General features: G+C 44.7%; 1 protein-coding gene across 1 annotated transcript in view; it reads left to right on the plus strand.

Annotated features, from left to right (window-relative positions):
* The window catches only part of LOC143930732 (5-hydroxytryptamine receptor 3A-like), a 67,255-nt gene that overhangs the window by 39,444 nt on the left and 1,850 nt on the right, over nt 1-25,961 (plus strand). Inside the window, exons 7-8 of the mRNA XM_077455293.1 lie at nt 8,081-8,288; nt 16,824-17,027. Coding sequence (XP_077311419.1) covers nt 8,081-8,288; nt 16,824-17,027 — 412 coding nt within the window. The remainder of the gene's footprint in view (nt 1-8,080; nt 8,289-16,823; nt 17,028-25,961) is intronic.

A 25,961-nucleotide genomic window follows, 5' to 3' on the forward strand; every position in this document is an offset into this window, starting at 1 on the left:
GGATTTCTTTGGGGATCCCAGTCCTAGAGAACATATAAAACAACTCACGTGCAATTGTTTTAGATGCAGTGTTTCTTAAGGGTACAGCCTCAGGATAGCGAGTCGCATAATCCATGACTACCAAAATATACTGGTGTCCTCTAGCTGACTTTACAATGGGACCCACTAAATCCATGGCAATACGCTCAAAAGGCACCTCTATAATAGGGAGCGAAACCAAAGGACTGCGAAAATGAGACACTGGGGCATTAACCTGACATGTGGGGCACGACTCACAGTATTTTTTAATGTCATCATATATGGCCGGCCAAAAAAATCTCTGGAGAACCCTCTCTCTCGTTTTGTCAGTCCCCAAGTGTCCCCCAAGAACATGGTTATGAGCCATGTCAAGCACCTGACGCCGGTACGGCTTAGGTACCAGAAGCTGTTCCACAATCTCATCCTTAATCTTATTGACTCTATAGAAAAGATCATTAGTCACCGAAAAATGTGGAAATCTTTTTTCAGCATCTGGTTCCTGAGGTACCCCATTCATAACAGTAACCTGCTCTCTCGCATTTTTGAGAGTGGGGTCCTGTAATTGTGCAGCCCCAAAATTATCCCTAGACACCTCTAAGTCTAGTATATTTTGCTCAGTGGGAGGATCCTCCTCCCCAACCAGGACCTGCAAAGGAAAACAATCATTTTCATCCTGCATACTTTTATCATTCACAGCGGACAAGGCAACCTCCTTAGAGGTATCCTCACTCCTTTTGGGGATTTCTCTTTTTTCCCAGAGAGCCCAGAATAACGGAAAATCGCGGCCCAATATTACATCATGCATGAGGTTTTTAACCACACCCACTTCATATTGTACGGTGCCTTGTTTAGTCCCGACTTTAGCCCGCACTATAGGGTACACTTTTGTATCACCATGTATGCACACAACACTCATATGCTTGTTAGGCTCTAAGTCCCCAGCCACCAGGCTAGCATGCACCAAGGTTACGAGGCTTCCTGAGTCCATTAACGCTTTAACAGGAAAGTCATTGATTGTGATGTTGCAGATTTGCGGTTCAGTCTCTAGTCCAGGAACTGCAGCACAAGATGGTTCCGCAAATAGCGACTGGCGCCGGCTAGCGTCACATTCCATGGGTTCAGAGGTAAGAGGGCAATGGGCAGACACGTGTCCCGCCTCATGGCATCTCCAACACTGGATAGGGGCTGGTCTCCTTGGCAAGGAGTCCTTTTTAGAGCCCCTTAGCCACCCGGGACCATCACCAGTCTTTTGTCCCTGAGACACCACTTGAGCCCTTATCCCTCCATCAGCAGCCCTCCACACTCCCCCAATAGATGGAAGTCTCTTACCAGCTGACGGCACAGGTCTGGCGCTCCGGGGAGGTGAAGATGCTGCAGGAACATCACGGAGGTAGTCCTCAGTCGCCTGGAACCTCTCCACAAGGTTGACAAGTTCGTTTGCATCCTTAGGATCACCTTGTCCCACCCAGCGTTGCAGGTCAGTAGGAAGTGCTCGGAGGTAGCGATCCATCACGATCTTCTCTAGGATTTGTGCAGGAGTAGAAGTGTCTGGCTCCAACCACTTTCTTGCCAAATGGATTAGGTCATACATCTGGGACCTCGCTGATTGGTCCAGACTGTAGCTCCAGTTGCGTACCCTCCGGGCACGGACCGCAGTAGTAACTCCTAGTCGGGCAAGTATCTCCGCTTTTAGCCGAGTATAGTCCTTGACCTCTTGCTCACTGAGGTCATAGTAGGCCTTTTGAGGTTCACCTGTTAAATAGGGCGCAATTACCTCTGCCCATTCAGCGGCTGGTAACTTCTCTCGCTCAGCCACGCGCTCAAATATTGTTAGAAAGGCCTCAACATCGTCCTCAGCAGTCATCTTTTGCAGCGCTTTCTGCACAGTCCTTCTCCCAAAAATTTTTTCTGGAGCGGCTCCCTCCACTGTGGGTGGATTAGCAACCACAGGCGCCTCTCGATTTGCTATCAGGTGCTCGAGAAGTTGTTGTTGTGCAGCCATCATCTGCTGTTGTGCAGCCATGGACTGTTCATGTCGTTTATTGGCCTCTGTCTGAGCCTGCTGTTGTGCAGCCATCATCTGCTGTTGTTCAGCCATGGACTGTTCATGTCGTCTATTGGCCTCTGTCTGAGCCTGCTGTTGTTGCAAACTCACTTGCATAAACTGCTTCAGCATCTCCTCCATGTTGCTGGACTGTTTTTGGAGTGTAGTTGCAGCTTTCACCCAGGACATCAGCAGCTGTAGCCAAGTCTGTCCACACCGTTGCCCCTAGCAACCGTCTGTTGCCCGCATTCGAACACCAATTGTAAGGGATCTTCCCGGGGTAGGGTGTGTTTGGACACAGTTCACAGCAGACTTGGAATATATGAAGCAGATCTTGGCGTTTATTCGTGGTACAAACAGTCCAGCAAACAAAACATACAGCAACACCGTGCTTTCTAAGTACAACAAAATAAACAAAAGACCTAGCCCGGCTGGGCGCTTACTAACAGGTTCTTCTCACCTATCTGACATTTATAAAGACAGCGTCTTTTCGTCTGGATATCGCAGGGTGGGTTTTAGCTCCAGCAGTGTCTGTGCTTGCAGCTTCCTTCAACATACAGGCTGTTCATTCCCTGGCTGGGAGCAATCACCTGCAGGCCTTGCAGAGCCTTTACCTTCCCAGGCTAATTAGGATCAAAGCTCACCTGATCCCAAACCCAGAACTGGATCGGGGGATGTGGAATGACAGGTCCCTCTACCAAACCTACCTGCCATTCCATATAAACCCAGGCCCGGCAAAATTACTTAACCACTCAACAGCATATCGCTGCTGAGAAACTGATCCATCCTGGATTTACCATCTCACACTCTGTCGCAACCTAGGTGAGATGTACACCCCCTCGATCACTTCTCCAGTGACATGTCTACAATATATATATATATATATATATATATATATATACACATGGGTGTATATATGTATACACTATATTATCAAAAGTATTGGGACATCTGCCTTTACATGCACATGAACTTTACTTTAATAACATCCCAGTCTTAGTCCGTAGGGTTCAATATGGAGTTGGCCCACCCTTTGCAGCTATAACAGCTTCAACTCTTCTGAGAAGGCTGTCCACAAGGTTTAGGGGTTTAGGGGTTTAGGAGTGGGTCTATGTTGGACAAGAAGGCCATCATCCCAAAGGTGTTCTATCGTGTTGAGGTCAGGACTCTGTGTGGGCCAGTCAACTTCTTCCCCTCCAAAGTCGCTCATCCATTTATTTTATGGACCTTGCTTTGTGCACTGGTGCAAATCATTTATTGGAGAGGGGATTATGGTTTGGGGTTGTTTTTCAGGAGTTTGGTCCCTTAGTTCCAGTGAAGGGAACTCTTAAGCGTCAGCATACCAAGACATTTTGGACAATTTCATGCTCCCAACTTTGTGGGAAGAATTTGGGGATGGCCCCTTCCTGTTCAAACATGACTGTGCACCAGTGCACAAAGCAAGGTCCATAAAGACATGGATGAGCGAGTTTGGGGTACTGACGGTACAGAGAGAGGTACTATCTCTATTCTCTATGAAGAGCACTACTTTATTTGAACTGTACTGAGAACTACCTCAAAACAAATGAGTTTGCTTGTGGCTGCTTCAAGTGTATGGAGTAGATTCTGGGAACTTCTGATGCTTTTGAGTGAGATAGCACCCCATGAAGCAAAGCTAGACTGTGCATCTCACGAAGAACACACTCTGAGAGACAGGAACCTAGTGAACCAACTCTGCAAACCTGGCCAGGCTAGGGCAGGGGTCTCCAAACGGTGGCCATGGGCCAGATGGGGCCTTTTGCTTGTCTTTGTCCAGCCCTTGGGGCACTATTCCTTCCACTGTTATGAGGCACTATTCCTCCTACTAACACCAATGATGGGGGTACTGTTCCTCCCACGGACACCAGAGATGGGAAACAAATTCATCCACTGACACCAATTATGGGGCATTATTCTTCCTAATGACCACCAAGACTACAGCATTGTTTGATCCCACCAATGTCAGGGCATCTCCTACTCCCACTGGCCAGAAATCTGACCTCCCTAAAGTTTGAAAAAACAGGGAGGGGGAGGCGCTGACCTGAGTGTAGTATTAAAATGATGACTTTAATAGGATAAGATTAAAAACACTTACAAGGTGTTAGAAGATGCATGCTCGTCAAAGTAAAGTGCAGTCCTGGCATTCTCCATGGCTCTGTGGGTCCCATCGCTGTTCAGGATAGCTGGAAAGGATTGAGCAGCTGGCTGGAATGGCTCACAGTGTTTCTCCAGGAGCAAAGGAACCAAGCAGCTCCACACAGACCAGCATGGACCGTGGAACAGGAAGTGATGTCACCGGCATCTGATTGGACCTAGGCAGGGCTGGAATCTTTTCAATCAGGGCTCCAGGGATGAAAGTCTACGTGCTCAGAGCTGACTGCTCCTCCTATTGGCCTGCTGCCCTCTAGAGGAGGATAGCTATATATATACACAATGGAGAGCATGTGGGTGTGGCCATGGAACTGGAACTTCTAGCGGATCAATCAGTAAACAATAAATTATAGCAAGGGGCAAGGTGAAGCAGGGGTTAACAGTCTCGGATTGACTATATATATATATATATATATATATATATATATATATATAAATTGAAAAAATAAATAATAATATATGTATATATAAAATAATTATATAAAATAAAACTGAAAAAAAGGGAAAAAAATAAAAAAAATGATACACTTGGAAAAGTTTGAAGCATAGTTCTCTTCTATATGTATAGAAGCCTAGAAGAGGTTGATGATGTATTAAGGGCCAAGCAAGTAAAATAGAAAAAAAGGGGGTTAGTATGCATCTAAATATGAAGAGGTGCTGGAGGGGGAACAGGCTGTAGTGTAAAGAATTATTATTAATAATAATAATAATAATAATAATGAACAGTAAAGATAAAGTTGGTGCTGTGTTCCCCCTAGTTGGTATACAATGTGTGTGTGTCCCCTCATGGTGTGGATACCAAGTGGGGTGCACCTAATAATGTTCATGCAACATGTATATATGTCTGCGCACACACATATACATATATACATACACACACACACACACACACACACACACACACACACACACACACATATATACATACATATATACATATATATGAAATATTAATATATTTACTATACCACTCCCGACCGGTAGAGCAGTGACAGGAGGGGGGGAGACAGGGGGAAGGGGAAGGGGGAGAAACACACCAGAAATGGGTGTGTGATCTGTTATAACAAGGTGTATGCATCTAACTCCTCATTGAGTCCCCCTGGTGAGAGGGAATTGAGGGACTATATCCTGAATGTCTCCCGCTGGCAGAGTCGTTTGAAACGCTCCACAGCAGGCAAACCTCCAGAGAGCCTCTATGACCCACACCTGCAGACCTTCTGTGGACTTTTGATGTTCAGTCAAAAAATGTCTTGGCACACTGTGCTCATCACATCTCTGTGCGATGAACCGCCTGTGCTTGCCAATACGTTGGAGGAGGGGACAGATGGTTCTGCCAACATATAGGAGGCCACAAAGACAGGTCACAGTCTACTACATGATCACTGGAGCAATTGTGAAACTCTTTTAAAGGGTAAGTTTTTCCTTTTTTTTTCCTTAAAAACGTACCCTATAAAAGAGTTTCACAATTGCTCCAGTGATCATGTAGTATACTGTCTGACCTGTCCTTGTGGCCTCCTACATGTTGGCAGAATCATCCGTCCCCTCCGCCAACGTTTTGGCTCTATCCTGTAACCACATGTAGAAGTTGGGACTGATGCAAGAAGTGTCCCTAGCCAGAGGAGTGTCATAATTACAGCTGATTAGATGTATGAAGAGTGGGTGTTTAGGCACTCCATGTACATGCAAGTGGGCAGCGGAAGTGGAGCTCTGCGAGGACTGTAAGTATGGCAAGTATGTTATGACTGAACAAACCATGTTATAGGCAGTACCTGGAGGATGTGCGTAATTTAGTCATAATTGGGACCTGCCTACAGGTTCTTATGTTAGCGCTAAACCGAACTGTTAAGCCATCAAATGGCTGATGTCACAGCTGAACACGCGTGAAGTACCGTGGTAACTGCATATTAAAAAGAGGCTAGGATGGCAACTTCCTTGACTGTAAAGGATGGAAGGGTCTAGTTCCTCTTTAAGTAAAACTGCTTTTTAAAAGATAAGTTCACCTTTCATAACATGTTACATGTAACACCTATAGCGCAGCCACTGGTGAATAGGGATCCGCCACACTGCAGAGCCAGGTACACTGAATCTCCACAGTCCCACAGTCCAATGCTTGTTTTTGTATTTTTAATGAGGGGATACAACTTGGATAGGGATATGGATATTATGGGATGTCCACTTGACTTCAACAACAATTCTTTGGGGACAGTCTATATAGACTCCACTGCTTCTTTCAGCACACTTGCTTGCAGAACTCCTGGCTGGTACACTGATAGTTAATTTGAAAAAAGGTAACAGTCAGAACTGGAAGCAATAGCCCTTTACAGGCAGGAACCACAGACCCTTTGTTTGTGTAGAGAAAATCCAATGTCCAGCTACATTCCTGTGGCTACTGACCCCACACTGGCTGCAGCTGCCTCTCTCACTAGCCCTCCTGGCTACTTGCACAGTCCTCCTGACTGTCACACTCACCAGCCACCCAACTGATCTGAGATCTCCTGGACATGCTAGCTGGCTCTTGCTGTCCTCACTCTTGCTCCCGTGCCTCTGGACAAAACTCCTCTGGGTGTTGTAAGAGAATCCCTCCAGCACCCAAGCCCCAGGCCCAAGGTCAACCCCCAGACTAGGGGGTGACTCTCAAGGGCCACCAATGACCTCCTTTAGCGCTCCATCTTCCACCTGACCACCCCCTGCTGGCATGACCCAGAGTTTTTAAGAGGTGCCCACCCCCTGCTGGGGATTGGCTGGGGGGGCCTTCTCAAAACTCCAGGCAGCTCCTCCTATACTCCCTCCCTTTCTTCTGAAAGCTTCTCAAAGTTTCCAGAAAATAGGGGGAGGCACCAGGGGTGCTTCCTTATAAGTCATCCAGCCTCCCAGAGTCACTCACCCTGACTGAGATTCAGCCCTGGATGGGCTGCCAGCCAAGCCAAACTATTTATCTACAACTATGTACATCCTATTCTAGCATACTAGAGGGTGCTACACACCCATATTCAGGGAGTAACATGTAATATGTTTTGTATGCACAGGACCCCACACCCCTCCACACGATCCCTACTGTGACAGCAGACCAGGAATCTTCTCCCCTTGTCTGCTGCCACAATTCAAAAAAGATGTCAGTCGTGTCACTCATTCACAGTCCTCTGTGAATGGAAAACTACAAGGTCCAGCAGGCTTTGCGGCTGTCGGCTTGTAGTTTTCAACGAACTACCAGGGAGCTGTGAGCACTGTGGAAGTTCATTGAGTCTTCTTGTCAGAATGAGCAAGCCGATACACTGAGAGATTTGCAGTAGACCTGCATGGCACCAGGGATCTGCTTATTAGTGCTGGCGCCTCTATCCTGATTAAGGGAAACCGGCAGTGAAGAGCTGTGCTTTGTGAATGATCTGTAGTCTTCTAGGCCCTGTGAAGTGTCCCAGAAGGCAGCGGGGGAAGAAGAAGGCCACGGCGAACTGAGCATGAAGTAGGTGCGGGTACCTGTCAAAATTAGGTACCCGCTTCCCCCCTAAAGATGGCAAATGTGGCAGCGGGGGGGGGGGGGGGAGGGCAAGCAGAGCTTCCCCTTTTGGGTGGAGCTCCGCTTTAAGTATTAGGGTCAACTTTAGGTCCCTTTAGTGATAATCTATGTCCTCTTGTTTCTTCAATACTGGCTCCAACCTACTTTTGCAATGTGGAAAAAGGTATGCTTGTATATTGAAGGTTTGCATTTTTAAGGTGTAATTCTTAAGCATACAGCAAAGTAAGCAAACTTACACTGCTTTTGACATGAAACTTTACCATTGTTAACCTTATATGACCATCAGCTATTACTGTTTCTTCACATTTAGTGAATATTTGATTTTCTGTTTGCAGGTCCTTATAAGAAGAGCTCCCATTCTATATGTCATCAATCTCATTATACCGGCCTGTTTGCTTGTGGTGGTAGACATATCAAGTATGTTTATTCCCATGGAGGGTGGAGAGCGCCTAGGATTTAAGATAACAATTGTGCTTGGCTTCTCTGTGCTTCTATTGATTCTAAATGATTTCTTGCCCAACACAGACAATCCACCTATACTGGGTACGTCTGACAAAGACATAAGTAAATGAGTAATTGTATAACATGTCTTCTCAGCGATTTTTATTGTGACATGTGACATTATGGCGGACACATCGGACATTTCTGACACATTTTTGGGACCATTGTCATTTATACAGCAATCACCGCTATACAAATGCAGTGATTCCTGTGTAAATGACACTGGCAGTGAAGGGGTTAACCAGTGGGTGGCAGTGTAGGGGTTAAGTGTTCCTAGGGGCGTGTTACTAACTGTTGGGGGCTGGGCTTTCTTTTAGTGAACACTGATCTCTGCTCCAATCATATGGAGCAGAGATCACCGTCACTTGTTGCTAGGCAGAACTGGGAGATGCTGTTTACAATGGCATCTCCTAGTTCTGCCGCCCCGTGAGACGATGGCGGGTATGCCCGCAGCGATCGAGTCTGCGGGACCCGTGACCTGACTCATGGGGGTCCCGACCGGCACGCGAGCGCGCCGCCGGCGGGGCACTCGCGATGGCAGGGCGGCAAATTTAAAGGGACGTACAGGTACGCCCATTTGCCTGCCCGTGCCATTCTGCCGAGGTACATCGGCATGCGCCGGTCGGGAAGTGGTTAATAAAGAAAATAAGGGGGAGAGGGGATTTACTAAAACTGGTGCAGCTCTGCATAGAAACCAATCAGCTTCCAGATTTTATTGTCAAAGCTTAATTGAACAAGCTGATGTTATAATCTTATTGGCTACCATGCATAGTGGCTCTAGTATTAGTAAATCTCCCCAGTGTGTGGTCTTCCCTTTCTAATCATGTGGAGGAGCTAGCAAACTCGTTTATTCTGTATTTTTTTGCTAGTGAATCTAGTTGGCGGTTTTGCTCTAGTGTTTTATAGCTATTTGTCGTTTTACTTTTTGTTGCCATGAATTCCAAATATTTCATTACAGAAGTGCTCAGCTGTGCTACTGTTATTTTATATTAGCATGTGGCTTTACTACCGCACGTAAACAAAAAAATAAATAAAAATTAAAAAAATAAAGCATACTGTAAGAATTAATATAACAATTGGTGTTAGCGCAACATATAACTTTAATAAGACATATCGCTTTTTTCCTCAATATTTTACATTAGTGTAAATCTGACTCCTGTTCATGTTTACTGCAATGGAAATGTAATCTTCTCTTTACATTGTTATAATATAAGTGTAGCCCCTTGTTCCCAAAAATGGGGCTATATTGTAAATTTTGTTTTTGGCTGAGCTGTAAGCAGCTCAGATTGATTGTATATAGTTTATTTGATTCTATTCTAATCTTGACTGTGTTGTGCATTTCCCTCTGTTGCCAGTAGGTGTCACTGGTATCACGGGACAGTGTGATTCCCCGGACTTTCTGTCAGAATAAACTCTGATGGTCTTTCCGACAGAGTTCCGACGAAGTTCCGACCGAATGGACTTGCCTACACACGATCACACCAAAGTCTGTTCGTTACGAATGCGATGACGTATGACAGGACTATAAAAGAAAGTTGAATATCCAGTAGCCAATGGCTTCCCTTGCGTCATTTTTGGTCCGTCGGAATAGCATACAGACTAACGATTTTCCAATAGGAATTGATTCTGTTGGAAAGATTTAAAACATGTTCTATTTCTAGGTCCATCAGAATTTTTGAAGAAAAAATTCTGATGAAGCCCACACACGATCGGAATATCCCATGAAACTATTCCGTCTGACCTTTTCTGCCAAAAAGTCCGCTCGTGTGTACGCGGCATGAGAATAACAACTTAGTTAAGCTGTAATGAATATTCTGTTTCCAGAAACAGTCCAGTAGGAGGTTCCTCCTGCTGTGCATTCTGGGAGGTGGTATTTATGGGACAGAAGCCATGTGCTCTAGTCATGTGTCCGGTTTTCAGACTGCCTGACACATTATTTAGACTGGACTATGGCTTCCCAGCAGGGTTGTTGGCTGCAGTTGTCTGTTACACTCTCTCTCACACCGCCCAAAGCCAGCCCTAACAACCTACCCCCAAAACACACACAGACGGGAGAGGAGAGAGGGCTTGATCTGCTCCTCTTCCTCCTGCTCCCACCCCTCTGTGTCTGCCCACACTTCAATCCTCGGCACTGTGCCTCAGAAAAGGAAAGTGGGGGCTGGAAATTTAAATTCTAGCAGCCTCAGACACATCTAGATGAGGGGTGCTGACTGCTAAGGTGTGAGTGAGCTCACCATCCATCCCTGTCTGTGAAGCCCCCCCCTTTCTCTCTCTCTCCTGTAAGGGAAATCTCAGAGTTCAGATGTAAAAGGGGGACTCTGTGGACTCTGATGTAAAGGGGGACTCTTGTTATTAACTTCATATGATTAGAAATGTTATTTAATAGCAAATATATTTATAGTTTATACTATAAAAAAAATATGGCTTTGAGCCGCTAAAGTGTTCGGGTTTGGCTTAAAGAAAAGGTGGCAACCCCAGTACTGTGATGCTGTTCTACAATCCAATTAAGGTAACACATTCCTGGCTGCTAAGTTTGTGAGAGAGACTTATCCAGGTATCTACTGGCTGCTAAGTCCTATGAGAGAGGCTTATCCAGACATCGTACTGTTTATTAGGTCTGTGGCAGAGAACTAAAGTGACTGGCACCTATATTTGTTCTCACTTCCTGTTATAGCCATGGACTCAGCGCTGGGGTGAATGTAAGCTCACTCCCTGTCTCTGGAGGTAGCTGTCTGCTCCCAGGACATCCGGGGGGGGGGGGCGCTACATAAGTTAAATTGTTACACGGAAATATGATCTGGTTTTCCAGTAGTCCCTGTTTAGGACTGTGGCAGCACGCAGGTAAAATCACCTGATTGTATTCAGGATGGGAAATATGTGTGTCCTAGATTCAGGCTTTATGCAGACTTTTACAATTAGAGGGGAAGAGTTAATGAGCCCAGCTGAAGTAAGTGGGCTCATTAAGACCTCTACAAAAAACCCCAGCTCCATCCTGGAACCAGTTTTGTGTGTATAGACTGGGGAGTCTGAGATCTGTTCTGTGCGGTGAGTTAACGCCTGTGTGGCAAACCCCTACGATAGAGACAGGGACTGGGGCAGCACAAGGCTGCACCCAGTTGTTAGACAGGGAGTCTACGTGTGTAGTTAGAGGTCAAGCTGACCAGGATTTATTTTCTTGTTTTATTTTGTTTGGCTGTTATATGTATCACTGCATGTAGCCTAAATAAACCGGACCTTTTGTTTTTTGCACCTACACCGCTGTCTGCTGTGCCTGACTTTGTGTTGTGAACCCATCCAGGGGGTCACACACACCCGCTACCGAGCGAACCCCCTCACAGTTGGTGGAGAATTTTGGCAGTTTTTTTTTTTTTTTGTTAAGGCCAGCATGGAGGAGATACTGAGACAGCTGGCTCTAGCAAATGCAAACCAGCAGCAAGCAAATGCAAATCAGCAGCAAACAAATGCAGCTTTACAAAAGAGCCTTGCAGCTCAACAACAAGCCCAGCAGCAGGCAAATGCAAATCAGCAGCAGACAAATGCAACTTTGCAGCAGAGTTTGGAAGCTCAGCAACAAGCCCAGCAGCGATCTGAAGCCCGCTTCATAGACCTGTTGCAGAAGCAAGAGCAGAATTTTCAACAGCAAATAGAGACATTGATACAGCAACGTCCGCAGACCAATGAAGCAAGTGGGTACAATAATACCGCAACCTTTGGTGTGAGCCGTTTACTGACAAAAATGACTGGAGAGGATGATCCGGAGGTGTTTTTGACCACATTTGAAAGGACTGCTGAAAGGGAAAAGTGGCCTAAGGAGCAATGGGCTGGACTGGTGGCCCCTCTGTTAACTGGGGAATCACAGAAAGCTTATTATGACCTAGAGCCTGACCAAGCAAAAGACTATGTGGTGCTAAAAGCAGAAATATTGGCACGGCTGGGTGTCACCCTGGCAGTCCGGGCTCAGCGTGTGCATAACTGGACTTTTCAGGTTGGAAAACCCCCCAGGTCTCAAATGTATGATCTCATTCACCTGAGCAGGAAGTGGCTGCAGCCAGAGATTTTGACCGCACCAAACATTGTGGAACGTGTGGTTATGGATCGTTTCCTGAGAGCTCTTCCTACTGCCATCCAAAAATGGGTAAGCCATGGAGACCCAGAAAATGCAGATAAACTTGTGGATCTGGTTGAGAGGTACTTGGCTACAGAGAACTTGACCACCTCTTCCAGGGACTCACGGACTTTCCCCCCTAAGACCAGATCATCCCCAGTGGCGGGTAAGATGACTCCAAGGGGTGAGGGTGGAGAGAGTGAGATTGTGGGAGTTCTACCTAAGGTCTGGCGGGAGCAGCCCAGGAAGCCCATGCTGCAAGAGGCAGCGAAAAAAATTATTTGCTACCGCTGCCGGCAAGAGGGACATATTGCAGCCAATTGCCCAGTTGTGGATGAGCCTATGCAATGTGACTTTATAAGGGAGAGACGTCAGTCGCTGTTTGCGACAGTTGCATGCACTGCCATTCGGGGACCTGAGAAACATTTATGTAAAATGTGTATTAATGGTAGACATGTTGATGTGTTGCTAGATTCAGGTAGCCTGGTAACATTGATAAAATCTGAATTAGTTACTACAGAGGTCTCTGGGAAGAACAGGGTGGCTGTTATTTGTGTGCATGGGGACACCCGAGAGTATCCTGTAACTTCAGTGTTTTTTGAGACCCCCAAAGGTAACCTCTCTCATCAGGTGGGGTTAGTGTCTCAGTTACCACATGATGCTATTGTGGGAAGGGATTTTCCAAAATTCTGGGAACTCTGGGATTGTCCTGAGGCCCCCATTGGTGCCCCTATAAACCAGGAAGATGACCAGAATTCCTCTGGGAGTGGTGAGGACTCTCCTGAATTTCCCTTGTCGGTATTGGCGGGGGAAACTCGAGAAACTGGGGAGGAGCCAACATCCTCAGATGAAAACATGCCGTCTGTGGAGTTTTCGGATCTTGAGGTTCACAGGGAAAATTTTGCCACAGAACAGTTAAAAGACCCCACCCTAATAAAGGCACGGGAAAATGTGGTGAAAATAGATGGCGAGTTAGTGAACCCAGATAAGACTTGCCCTTATCCTTACTTCACTATGGAAAGGGACCTGCTATATCGAGTGGCTCAAAGGGCAGAAGAAACCATTGAGCAACTTGTAGTGCCCAAACCTTACAGGAAGTTGGTGTTAGAATTGGCCCATGGACACATTCTGGGAGGTCATCTGGGGACAGAGAAAACCAGAGAGAGGGTATTGCAGAGATTCTATTGGCCTGGGGTCATGAAGGAAATAGAAAATTATTGTTCCTCCTGCCCTGTGTGTCAGAAGTCGGTACCTATGCCACATTTCCGTAACCCACTGGTACCTCTTCCTATCATTGAGGTCCCCTTTGAGAGGATCGCAATGGATTTGGTAGGTCCGATAATGAAGTCTGCTAGGGGGCATCAGTACATTTTGGTTATATTGGACTATGCCACCCGTTATCCGGAAGCAATTCCTCTCCGAAATACCTCGGCCAAAACCATAGCCAAAGAGCTATCCCTTGTTTTTAGCCGCGTGGGTATTTGTAAGGAACTGCTTACGGACCAAGGTACACCCTTTATGTCCCGGGTTATGAAAGAATTATGCAAGTTGTACAAAGTGAAGCAATTGCGTACATCTGTGTATCACCCCCAAACAGATGGGTTGGTTGAAAGATTCAACAAAACCCTAAAACAAATGTTAAAGAAGGTGGTGGATAGAGATGGAAAGAATTGGGATTGTCTAATACCCTATCTGATGTTTGCCATTAGGGAGGTACCCCAATCCTCTACGGGTTTCTCACCCTTCGAGTTGCTCTATGGGAGACACCCAAGAGGGCTGCTGGATATCGCCAAGGAAACTTGGGAAAATGAGAGTTCTCCTCACAGGAGTGTGATTGAGCATGTCGCCCTGATGCAAGATAGAATTGCACAGGTAATGCCAATTGTAAAGGAACATTTAACCCAAGCGCAGTTAGCACAGCAGAGAGTGTACAACCGTGGGGCCAAGACACGTACTTTTTCCCCGGGGGATAGGGTCTTGGTGCTAGTCCCTACGGTTGAAAGCAAATTTCTGGCCAAATGGCAAGGTCCATATGAAGTAATTGAAAAAATGAGTGAGGTGAACTACAGGGTTAGACAGCCAGGAAGGCGAAAGCCGGAGCAGATCTATCACATCAATCTGCTGAAAGCCTGGAGGGATAGGGAATCCCTAGTCGCAGAGACTTTGTCACAAGTACAGCCTGATTGCTTAGTTCCTGAAGTTGGAATAGCAGACACCTTATCGAAACCCCAACAACAGGAGGTTAAAGAGTTTGTACTTCGTAACAAAGAGATTTTCTCTGAGCTTCCGGGACAAACATCTGGCGTAGAGCATGACATTATCACCCCGCCAGGAGAAAGGGTAAAACTAAAACCTTATAGAATACCAGAGGCCCGACGGGAGGCAATACGTGGGGAGGTTCAAAGGATGCTGGAATTGGGTGTGATAGAGGAGTCCCAGAGTGACTGGTCCAGTCCTATTGTACTAGTGCCCAAACCTGATGGGAGCTGGCGGTTTTGTAACGATTTTAGACAATTAAATAAAGTTACAAAATTTGACACATACCCCATGCCACGTATAGATGAGTTGGTTGACCGGCTGGGAACAGCCCGATATATGACAACTCTTGATCTCACCAAAGGGTATTGGCAAATTCCCCTGGCCGAGTCGGCCAAGGAGAAAACTGCATTTGTAACCCCAGATGGGGCATTCCAATATAAGAGAATGCCGTTTGGGTTACAGAATGCACCGGCAACATTCCAGCGGAAAATGGATAAGATTCTGAGGCCCCATCATAAATATGCTGCAGCTTACCTGGATGATGTGATTATCCATAGCACAGACTGGGTCTCACATTTGCCAAAAGTACAAGCAGTCCTAGACTCTATCCGGGAAGCTGGGTTTACGGCCAATCCAAAGAAGTGTACCATTGGACAGGAGGAGGCCAAATATCTTGGGTACACTATTGGGAGGGGGGTGATAAAACCCCAAGTCAATAAAGTCGAGGCCATACAGAGTTGGCCACGTCCCAACAGCAAGAAACAGGTACGAGCCTTTCTGGGAATCGCTGGCTATTATCAACGATTTATTCCCCATTTTGCTTCTCAGGCTGTGCCCCTCACCAACCTGACAAAAGGGAAAGAGTCGGTTATGGTTAAATGGTCCCCAGAGGCTGAGGAAGCATTTCAGTCCTTAAAAACAGCCTTATGTAGCCAGCCAGTGTTGTACTCACCAGACTTCTCTAAGGACTTTGTTGTACAAACTGATGCATCAGACGTTGGGTTAGGAGCAGTGTTATCCCAGGTCTGGAACGGGGAAGAGCACCCAGTCATTTACCTCAGCAGGAAGTTGAAGTCCCATGAGGTAAATTACTCCACGATTGAGAAGGAATGTTTAGCAGTGAAGTGGGCTCTAGATTCCCTTCGGTACTATCTGCTAGGTAGGCACTTTGACCTGGTGACTGATCACGCTCCTTTAAAGTGGATGGCTCAAAACAAGGAGACCAATAGAAGGGTAAATAGGTGGTTCCTGGCCCTACAGGAATTTAACTTTACAGTTAAGCATCGCCCTGGTGTTAAAATGGGGAATGTGGATGCTTTGTCTCGGATACATGCGTGTCTGGCTGCTTGTGTTACAACCCCAAGGTTGAAACAAGAGGGGGGGGGTATGTGGCAGCACGCAGGTAAAATCACCTGGTTGTATTCAGGATGGGAAATATGTGTGTCCTAGATTCAGGCTTTATGCAGACTTTTACAATTAGAGGGGAAGAGTTAATGAGCCCAGCTGAAGTAAGTGGGCTCATTAAGACCTCTACAAAAAACCCCAGCTCCATCCTGGAACCAGTTTTGTGTGTATAGACTGGGGAGTCTGAGATCTGTTCTGTGCGGTGAGTTAACGCCTGTGTGGCAAACCCCTACAATAGAGACAGGGACTGGGGCAGCACAAGGCTGCACCCAGTTGTTAGACAGGGAGTCTACGTGTGTAGTTAGAGGTCAAGCTGACCAGGATTTATTTTCTTGTTTTATTTTGTTTGGCTGTTATATGTATCACTGCATGTAGCCTAAATAAACCGGACCTTTTGTTTTTTGCACCTACACCGCTGTCTGCTGTGCCTGACTTTGTGTTGTGAACCCATCCAGGGGGTCACACACACCCGCTACCGAGCGAACCCCCTCACAAGGACCTAATGCATAATTCCACACATTAAACTTTAAAGTTATTGTAAAGGTAATTTTTCAAAAAAACAAACATGGTGCACCTACCTGTTCTGTACAATGGCTTTTACAGAGCAGCCCTGAGCCCTGGCACTCCTAGATTATCCCCCCTGCTGAGTGCCCCCATAGCAATCCATAGGGAGCTGCACATCGTTTTTTTTTTTTACCTTAATGCAGAGGATGCATTAAGGTAAGAAACCGTCTGACTTTAGAACCACTTTAAACTTTAAAAATAAATTAACAATGTAAATAATTATATTTTCTTTGTCCTTTTTTCAGGTGTTTTCTGCATGGTATGCCTGCTCATTATGATCATTAGTATTATTGACTCTATCTTTATATCATACATGTTGCACCTTTCTTCTGTGCGGCCTGATGTACCAGAATTGATAAAACTCTGGGTTCTGAAACGACTGGCGTTTGTCCTTAGAATTAATATAAAGAAGGATTTGGATGCCATTGTTGTTGGGAGCAGTAATGACGGTAAAGGTATTTAATTTTATTATTGTGTAGTGCTACCCCTTAAAGGGCTTCTAGGATTTGAGCCCCCTAATCCTGCACAGCCAGGCAAAACACATTTTCTCAGCTTGTATTCACAGACAGAAAACCAGTCCTTGGGCTTGTTTTTACGGGGATAGGGGTTTTCGGATGCCCAAACTGAGCTCAGAAACAACTTGGAGCACATCTTCTCTATTTACAACTTGCCACAAAATGAGACTGTACTCACCAAGGAATAATGACAGTCCTTAATGGATCAGTAGAAAATATCTTCTTACAGAGCTCTATGTCACCTTAATAGAACCCCCCCCCCCCCCTTTAAAAAAGAGACCCTGTTCTCATGGGCCAACAAAAAGACTCCTGGTTCCAGGAACAAGGACATCCCTTAAAAGGGACAAAGGCACACACTTGGCCAGGGGATATGTACAAAATAAATTATGATATCAAAAACATAATATGTACATTTGAATATACAATACATATACACAGCAATAAAACACACCATACATACAATCCTGACTACAGCTCCCTGTGGCTAGTACTTTACCTAAGACAGTAAATATGTAGAAAAATAAGCAAGTATATCCAAAGATGAACAGCACAATTTTAGGAGGAGCGCCACCTCCAGAGAGAGCGCCCTCCAACTGGCAATGTACAGCGCCTTGAAAAAGTATTCCTACTTCTTGAAATTTTCCACATTTTGTCATGTTACAACCAAAATTGTAAATGTATTTTATTGGGATTTTATGTGATAGGCCAGCACAAAGTGGCACTTAACTTTGAAGTGGAAGGAAAATGATAAATGGTTTTCAATTTATTTTACAAATAAATATATTAAAAGTGTGGGGTGCATTTGTTATCAGCCCCCCTTATCAATACTTTGTAGAGCCACCTTTCCCTGCAATTACAGCTACAAGTCTTTTTGGGGATGTCTCTACCAGCTTTGCACATCTTGAGAGTGAAATTTTTACCCATTCTTCTTTACAAAATAGCTCAAGCTCTGTCACATTGGATGGAGAGCGTCTGTGAACAGCAATTTTCAAGCCTTGCCACAAATTTCTCAATTGGATTTAGGTCTGGACTTTGACTGGGCCTTTCTAACACATGAATATGCTTTGATCTAAACCATTCCATTGTAGCTCTGGCTGTATGTTTAGGGTCATTGTCCAGCTGGAAGGTGAACCAAGTCTCAAGTCTTCTGCAGACTCCAACAGGTTTTCTTCTAAGATTGCCCTGTATTTGGCTCCATCCATCTTCTTATTAACTTCCCTGTCCCTATTGAAGACATTTATCCCCACAGCAAGATGCTGCCACCATCATGTTTTATGGTGGGGATGGTGTGTTCAGGGTGATGTGCAGTGTTATTTTTCTGTCACACACACTGTTTTTCTTTTAGGCCAAAAAAATAAATTTTTGTCTCATCATCTGACCAGAGCATCTTCTTTCTCATGTTTCCTGTGTCCCCCACATGGCTTCTTGCAAAGTGCAAATGGGACTTTGTTTCAACAATGGCTTTCTTCTTGCCACTCTTCCATAAAGGCCAGATTTGTGGAGTGCACAACTAATAGTTATCCTGTGGACAGATTCTCCCACCTGAGCTGTGGATCTCTGCAGCTCCTCCAGAGTAACTATGGGCCTCTTGGCTGCTTCTCTGATTAATGTTCTCCTTGCCTGGCCTGTCAGTTTAGGTGGACGGTCATGTCTTGGTAGGTTACAGTTGTGCCATACGCTTTCCATGGTCGGATGATGGATTGAACAGTACTCTATGAGATGTTCAAGGCTTGATTTTTTTTTTCATAACTTACCCCTGCTTTAAACTTCTCCACAACGTTAGCCCTTTCCTGTCTGGTATGTTCCTTGGCCTTCATGATGCTGTTTGTTCATTAAGGTTATCTAACAAACCTTTAAGGGCTTCACAGAACAGCTGTAGTTATACTGAGATTAAATTACACACAGGTGGACTCTATTTTCTAATTAGGTGACTTATGAAGGCAATTGGTTCCACTAGATTTTAGTTAGGGGTGTCAGAGTAAAGGAGGCTTAATACAAATGCACGCCACTCTTTTTACATATTTATTTGGAATAAATGTTGAAAATAATTTATCGTTTTCCTTCCACTTCACAATTATGTGCCACTTTGTGTTGGTCTATCGCATAAAATCCCAATGAAATACATAAAAAATTTTTGGTTGTAACATGACAAAATGTGGAAAATTTCAAGGGGTATGAATACCTTTTTAAGGCACTGTAGCAAGAAAGATATTATTATTATTATTATTATTCACGATTTATATAGCGCCAACAGTTTACGCATCGCTTTACAATGTATAGGGGGGACAACACAATTACAGTACAATACAAAAGGTACAGGAGGGCCCTGCTTGTAGAGCTTACATTATAAAGAGAGGGGGTGGTGGTACAAAAGGTAATAGCTGCAGAGAATGATTTGATGGGGGTGGCTCAGGGACAGTTAGGTGGGTGTGGGATAGGCTTCCCTGAAAAAATGAGTTTTCAGGGAACTTCTAAAGGTGGACAGGGTAAGGGCTGATCGGACAGACTGGGGAAGGGAGTTCCAGAGGAAGGGAGAGGCTCTGGAGAAGTCTTGAAGGTGAGCATGGGAGGAGGTAACAAGGGAGCTGGAAAGCAGGAGGTCCTCGGAGGAGCGGAGGGGACGATTTGGGCGATATCTGCAGATGGGGTTTGTTGATGTAGATGGGGGCGAAGATATGTCAAATGTTTGAAGATGTCAAGCACAAAGTCCATACTTGAACCCGTAGAAGAAAAAAAATAACTAAGCTATCTGGCTAACTAGTAAATAGTTCTGTCTGCAGGGGTTACTGACTTGCCGACAGAAATAAAAACACACGAAAACAGGAGGTGAGGAGGAGTCCCTCCATAATAGTAAGTAATGCAGTAAGTGTTCCAGGCCTCACCCCCACTCCATCCCCCTGAAACATACACAGCTTGCGAGAAGGGTTAGAGTATAGCTCTAGCCTTGTCCGAGGAAGTATAAAGCAGAGGATCCCCCTAAAACCAACATTAAAGGTATTCCCTCGTTTTCTTCAGGCTGATTTCACACCAGCTCATTTAGAATGCGGCAGCAAATGATCCCAAATCCATCACAACAGTAAGTCAATAGTACATTTTGGGATTTGACATCTGGGTGGCAGTCCCTTTAGCATTCCGGGTAGTTACAGAATAGCTGCACTTCGGCTGTCCAGCCTTGATAAACCACCACCTGATCTTTTTAGATGTTTACCCCAGGCTCCATTCCTGCTTGAGGTCCTGGAAACGGCTCCATGGCTTGGGATTGTGAGGTCCCTTTAGTGTTTTTGTGAAATGTAAGTAGTCCCATATGTGTTTGTCCTCCCATTGGGTTTGGGTGGCCTCAACGATGTCCATTATCTCTGTGGGCATGTAACGGTAATCCAGTCCCACTGTCCTGCTCCCAACTCTCTTTCCTCCTGAGTGTCTCCCCAGTCCCACACAATCGATCAGTGTTTAGTTTAGTGTTTAGTGTCAGTGTTTAGACTGCTGTAGTGGTGTCCTTGGATGTTTAGAAAGTGGAGGAGAGACATACCTAGTTATTTGGTGAAATAATTGGGATCATTGAGCAACTTTTGTGTATTGTTTGATAACAGCATGTATGTATGTGTATTGCATATCTAATGTAAAGCACTACATAAAGAAATCTGTCATGCACAGCCATCAAAGATATGTAGTGTAAATGCATTATTTACAGCAAGCTTATATATTTTTTTTCTTGCTCATCCAGCAAAGCAAATTTTCTTTTACTCGTTTATGCTTCTGAAGGTTAATTTCCATTTCAGGAAGTCGATGTGCACCCTCTCATACAAGATGGAGGTTATCATGTATTTTTTAAGTTTTAATAGTACTATATACCTGCAATCAGAGGTCATGCCCCGAGGTCAGTGGCTATAGTCGTGGAAATAGAACCACAGAGAATATCGCACACATCCAAAAAAGTTACTTTCAAATCCTACAAGGCTACTTAACCACTTAAAGACCGAGCCTCTTTCTGAGAATTGGTGTTTACAAGTAAATTTTTATATATATATATATATTAGGGCTGTGGAAATTAAAGATTAATTAAACGATTAATCGATACATTTTTTGGATCGATCAAAATTCTTTTGCGTAATACTCACCTCTGTGCTGGCTTCCGGGTCTTCAGGGAGTTCCGCCGGAGATCGGGTGACATCATGCACATCGATGTCACCGGACTCCTCCCCCCTTCCCCAAGTGCCTCCATCTGCTAATGAAGGGAAAAGGGGGAGTCGACGTGGAAGTTCTAATTGAACGTAGCGCGTACGGGGGAGAAGCTACGCATGACGTCACCCACTGCTGCCCTACGGAATTAACAGGATTGTCGGCTTTACATGCTGTGTTTTTATCATCTTTATGTGAGTAGTTGGTGTTTGAACACAAAAATGAAATCTTATGCCTTGTACACATGGTCGGACATTCCGACCACAAAATCCATCACATTTTTTCAGACGGATTTTGTCCTAAACTGGTGTTGCATACACACGGTCGGACAAAGTTGTCAGAAAATCCAATCGTTCTGAACGTGATGACGTTCGTTCGTTATGACGGGACTACATTGAGGCTAGTAGCCAAAAGCTTTGGTCTCGTAATTTGATCTGAGCATGCTTGGCACTTTGTCCGATTGGAATTCTCTACAAACTATCAGAAAAAGTCTGATCTGATTTTTTTATTGGAAAATTTGAGATCCTGCGCTCAAATTTTTTCTGTCTGAATATCCGATGGAAAAAATCCGATAGAGCCCACACACGATCGGATTAATCCGATCGGACCTTTTTCAGTCTGAATTTCTGACCATGTGTACAAGGCATTATACTTAAGCGGTGAGATCTTTTCTTTCTACCCATGACCTGGCATCCTTGCTGAGATCTAAGGAGATGTGCGAGAAGTTTATGGTCCGTGTTAACCCTTTGGACACCCGCTTGCATGACCACCTATTTGCACAGGGGTCCATGCCATAAGTTGAAAGTGATTACTTAGACCGGAGGTGGAGGGATTGTCACGATACTGAGGGAAAAAAATGACTTACGCCAGTGCTACAGTTTGAATTTAAAACGTATTTGAGTGAACTGTGAAGTTAAGTCATGGACTGTGGAAACTAACTAGTGTCGGGTGATTGTATATAGTGTATACCACATTTACCACTGACTATTGCAGAATTGCAATGCAAGGAGATCAGCTATAAGTAGTTGGATCTGTATGTGCGTTATAATTAATCGAAATTAGTCGATTAATTGATTTTAAAAAAAAAACTGATTAATTGAACACAAAAATTTTAATCAGTAACAGCCCTAATACATATATATATATATATATATATATATATATATATATATATATATATATATATATATACATATACATATATGTAGCACTGACTCCCGAAGGAGCGTCTGGTTTGATTTGGGCCTGCACTCTGGTAATAACTCCCCACTAACTTGGCTCTCTATCCCCTTGACACAGCTGTAGTGCAATGCAATACAGTACAATATAATACGATGCAAGGTACCTGTATTATAACCTGAGGATCCACTGGCTATACCTGCTGGGAGAAAACAGTACGCCACACAACTGGATGCTTAAACAACAGTGTATTTTACTGTGAAAATATTCAAAGAGGTGATTACAGTAATTGCTCTGTCATCCCAACATAGGACGACAATACAATGGGATTCAGTAACAATATGAAACAATATACATATAGATAAATACCCAGGAGCTCCCCTTACTTTTTAAGCTATGCATGAGATCTCACTTAAAGTACTTGGTTTTTGGTCTTCCTGTCTTCGCTATCTAAAATAATTCCTTGTGATTTGTAATCCACAGGTTAAAGTAGGTTAAGTTGAGGTAAAGGTGCTCCTGATATAACTTCAGTACTTATACTACAAGGCTTGGGATATCAGAGTAGGTAGGCCTCAAGCCTGCTCAGTGTCAGTTGCTCTGCTCCTCCTCCGTGGAACTATAAATCCCAGTGAGGCCTGTGTATGAGTCTGAGTCTAACTGTGTGTGAAAGTTAACAAACTTTGGGCCATAACCCGCTCACCAACTGGATCGGAGCTCCGTGTAGTTGCTTTGGTCCGGTGACTGCAGCTTGCTTCTCCATCAGCTTGCCCCGTTGCTCCGTTCCACTCCGCTGGGTGAGCCCGGTCCTGCGCTGCTCCAACTTCGGATCTCTCCAATCTGGTCACTGTCTCTCTGGCACCGTCAGGTCACTCACACAAATAAGCGAGGTTGCGCTCCACAAATGGCTGTGGGCCCTGTCTCCCGGGAGGGCCTTCACACAGATCGTCACAGGCCTTCACACAGATCTAAAATGGTCGCTCAAGGTCCTTTTATGTCCTACCCAGCATGCACTGCTAAAGAAAGTGTTCATGGGTAGGTCATCAAGCCTCCTGGGTAAAAGGGTCAACATTCTGATCAAAACAACAGTCACTTCCTGTATATGTCTTTTGTGCTTTCTTCAAAGCAATAAACATTTAAGTTCAGTATTAGTATTTTGCTGCTAGATGGCGCCAAATACTAAGCCATAGAAACGTCCATAGACTTTTGATTATTACATGGAAACACACATTAATTAACAAGCATGTCAGCGCTACATATATATAATTTTTTTTCTAATACCCTAGAGAATAAAATGGCGTTCATTGCAATACTTTCTGTCACACCGTATTTGCTCAGCGGACTTTTTTTGGAAAAAATACACTCTTTTTTATAAAAAAATAAGACAACAGTAAGGTTAGCCCAATTTTTTTATATTGTGAAAGATAACGTTACGCCGAGTAAATTTATACAAAACATGTCATGCTTCAAAATTGTGCCCGTTCGTGAAATAGTGACAAACTTTTCCCCTTAAAATCTCCATTGGCAAAGTTGAAAACATTCTACAGGTTACATGTTTTGAGTTACAGAGCAGTCCTAGGGATATAATTATTATGCTCGCTCTAACGATCGCAGCGATACCTCACATGTCCTCAGATCTCATATATATTTACACTAAAATGCAATAAAAAATTTTTTTTATAAAAAAAAATAAAAAAATGCCCCTTTAAGAGATATGGGCAGAAGTGACGTTTTGACGTCGCTTCTGCCCTGCAATGATATGGAAACGGGTGGGGGCCATCTTCCTCTCACTACCAAGCCAGCAAGAGGACCTGATCTCCTCTACCGCTACCAACGGCTCTGGTAAGCAGCGGAGGGCACCGGAGCGTGGCGGGAGGGGGGGCCCTCTCCTGTCACCGATAAAAGTGATCTCATGGCGAATCCGCCGCAGAGACCACATTTATCTGAAAGTGGACAACCCGCTGAAGAAGAGGATACCAGGGTTATAGCAGCTAGCTGCTGCCATAACAATGATATTCCTCTTCAAATTAGTGACATAAAATGACGGCGGCTGGTCCGTAAGTGGTTAAAGTGTAAGTTCACCTTTACAGAAAATCTGTACGGTGAACTTACACTGGACTCCCCCCCATCCCCCCTGTACCACTAACCTGGAGTATGGCACTGATAGATCGTATCGCCACTGCACCAGTCCAGGGATTTGAAATCCCGTGGCTTTCTCTCCTTTTTGCTTGCAGTGTCAGGACAGCCTACACAGGTTCAGATTGGTCAGTACCGTCACATTAGAATGCTCCTAAACGTACCTCCTGATGAGGTATGTTTTGGAGATTAAGCTGCGGGGGATTTCTAAGCCCCTGACCGGTGAGGCGGCGACCCTATTTTTTCCTAGCGGGTGATCGCCATGCTCCAGGTCAGCGGGACTTGGGGGGGGGGGGGTGAGGAGGGGGTTCTGTGTAAGTTCACCTTACAGATTTTTCTGTAAAGGTGAACTTACCCTTTAAAAACCCCTTATCTTAGTAAGTAAACATGGGGATTTAGTCACACCATATGGCTATAACATGCGTAAGCCCACTGCACAGTTTAAACAGTGTAATCTGCAGCTAGCACACTTCTCCCATGTAAGGAGTAAGTATCTCCCATGGTTAAAGTGGAGGGCCACCCTGAAAAAAGAAAATACATAAAAAATTAGAAAAAAATCATTAAAAAAAAAATGAAAACATATTTTTTTTTAACTTACGAGAAATGCCTGTTGCTAGGCACATCATCCTAATCTGCCTCTTCCTCCTCCGCGGAGATCTTCTTTCTTCTCTCCTCCGTGCGGCGTCTTCTGGGTAATGGGTCGCGCTGTGTTCTGGGAACTGTGTGTCCCAGAACACAGCGCGTCCCATTCACAAAGATGCAAGGCTCCACTGCCTGTTTCCCTTCCCTTCCCTTACCATAAAATGGCGGCGCCGGGACCTGAGACCGAGGGACGGGTCAGCCTCGGGCGGCCGACATCGCAGGCGCCCTGGACAGGTAAGTTTGCTTATTAAAAGTCAGCAGCTACAGTGTTTGCAGCTGCTGACTTTAAAAAATTTTTTTTCAAAACCGGCCCTCCTCTTTAAGAGAAGTGGGATTTATCTTTCTTTCTATGAATAGTGTAAGACCCACTGAACATGTGGTACTTTGACACAGTGGTGGGCTTAAGCACGGTATGGCCATATGGTGTACATTAAATCCCCATATTTACTTATTAAGATCAGGTGTTTTTTGAATAGCCTTGTAAGATTTGAAGTTTTTTTTTTGTATTTTCTGGATGTGTGCGCTATTCTCTGTGGTTTTATTTGTATAATGGTTTTTATAGCAGCAGCAGCTGTAGAAATGCATGTTTATGGTATGCCCCCCAGCCCTTTGATTATAACAGTGGAAAGGCTCACCCAGAAACCAGCAGGATAAATACATGAGCAGATTCCCCTAGTGGGTGATGCAGGCTCAACCAAGATGTAGCATCTAAACACTAACTATCACCAGTGCTCC

The sequence above is a fragment of the Lithobates pipiens genome, unplaced genomic scaffold, assembly GCF_037356315.1.
Source record: "Lithobates pipiens isolate NorthernLeopardFrog02 unplaced genomic scaffold, aLitPip1_a1.2 Scaffold_10, whole genome shotgun sequence".
In the NCBI taxonomy this organism is placed as follows: domain Eukaryota; kingdom Metazoa; phylum Chordata; class Amphibia; order Anura; family Ranidae; genus Lithobates; species Lithobates pipiens.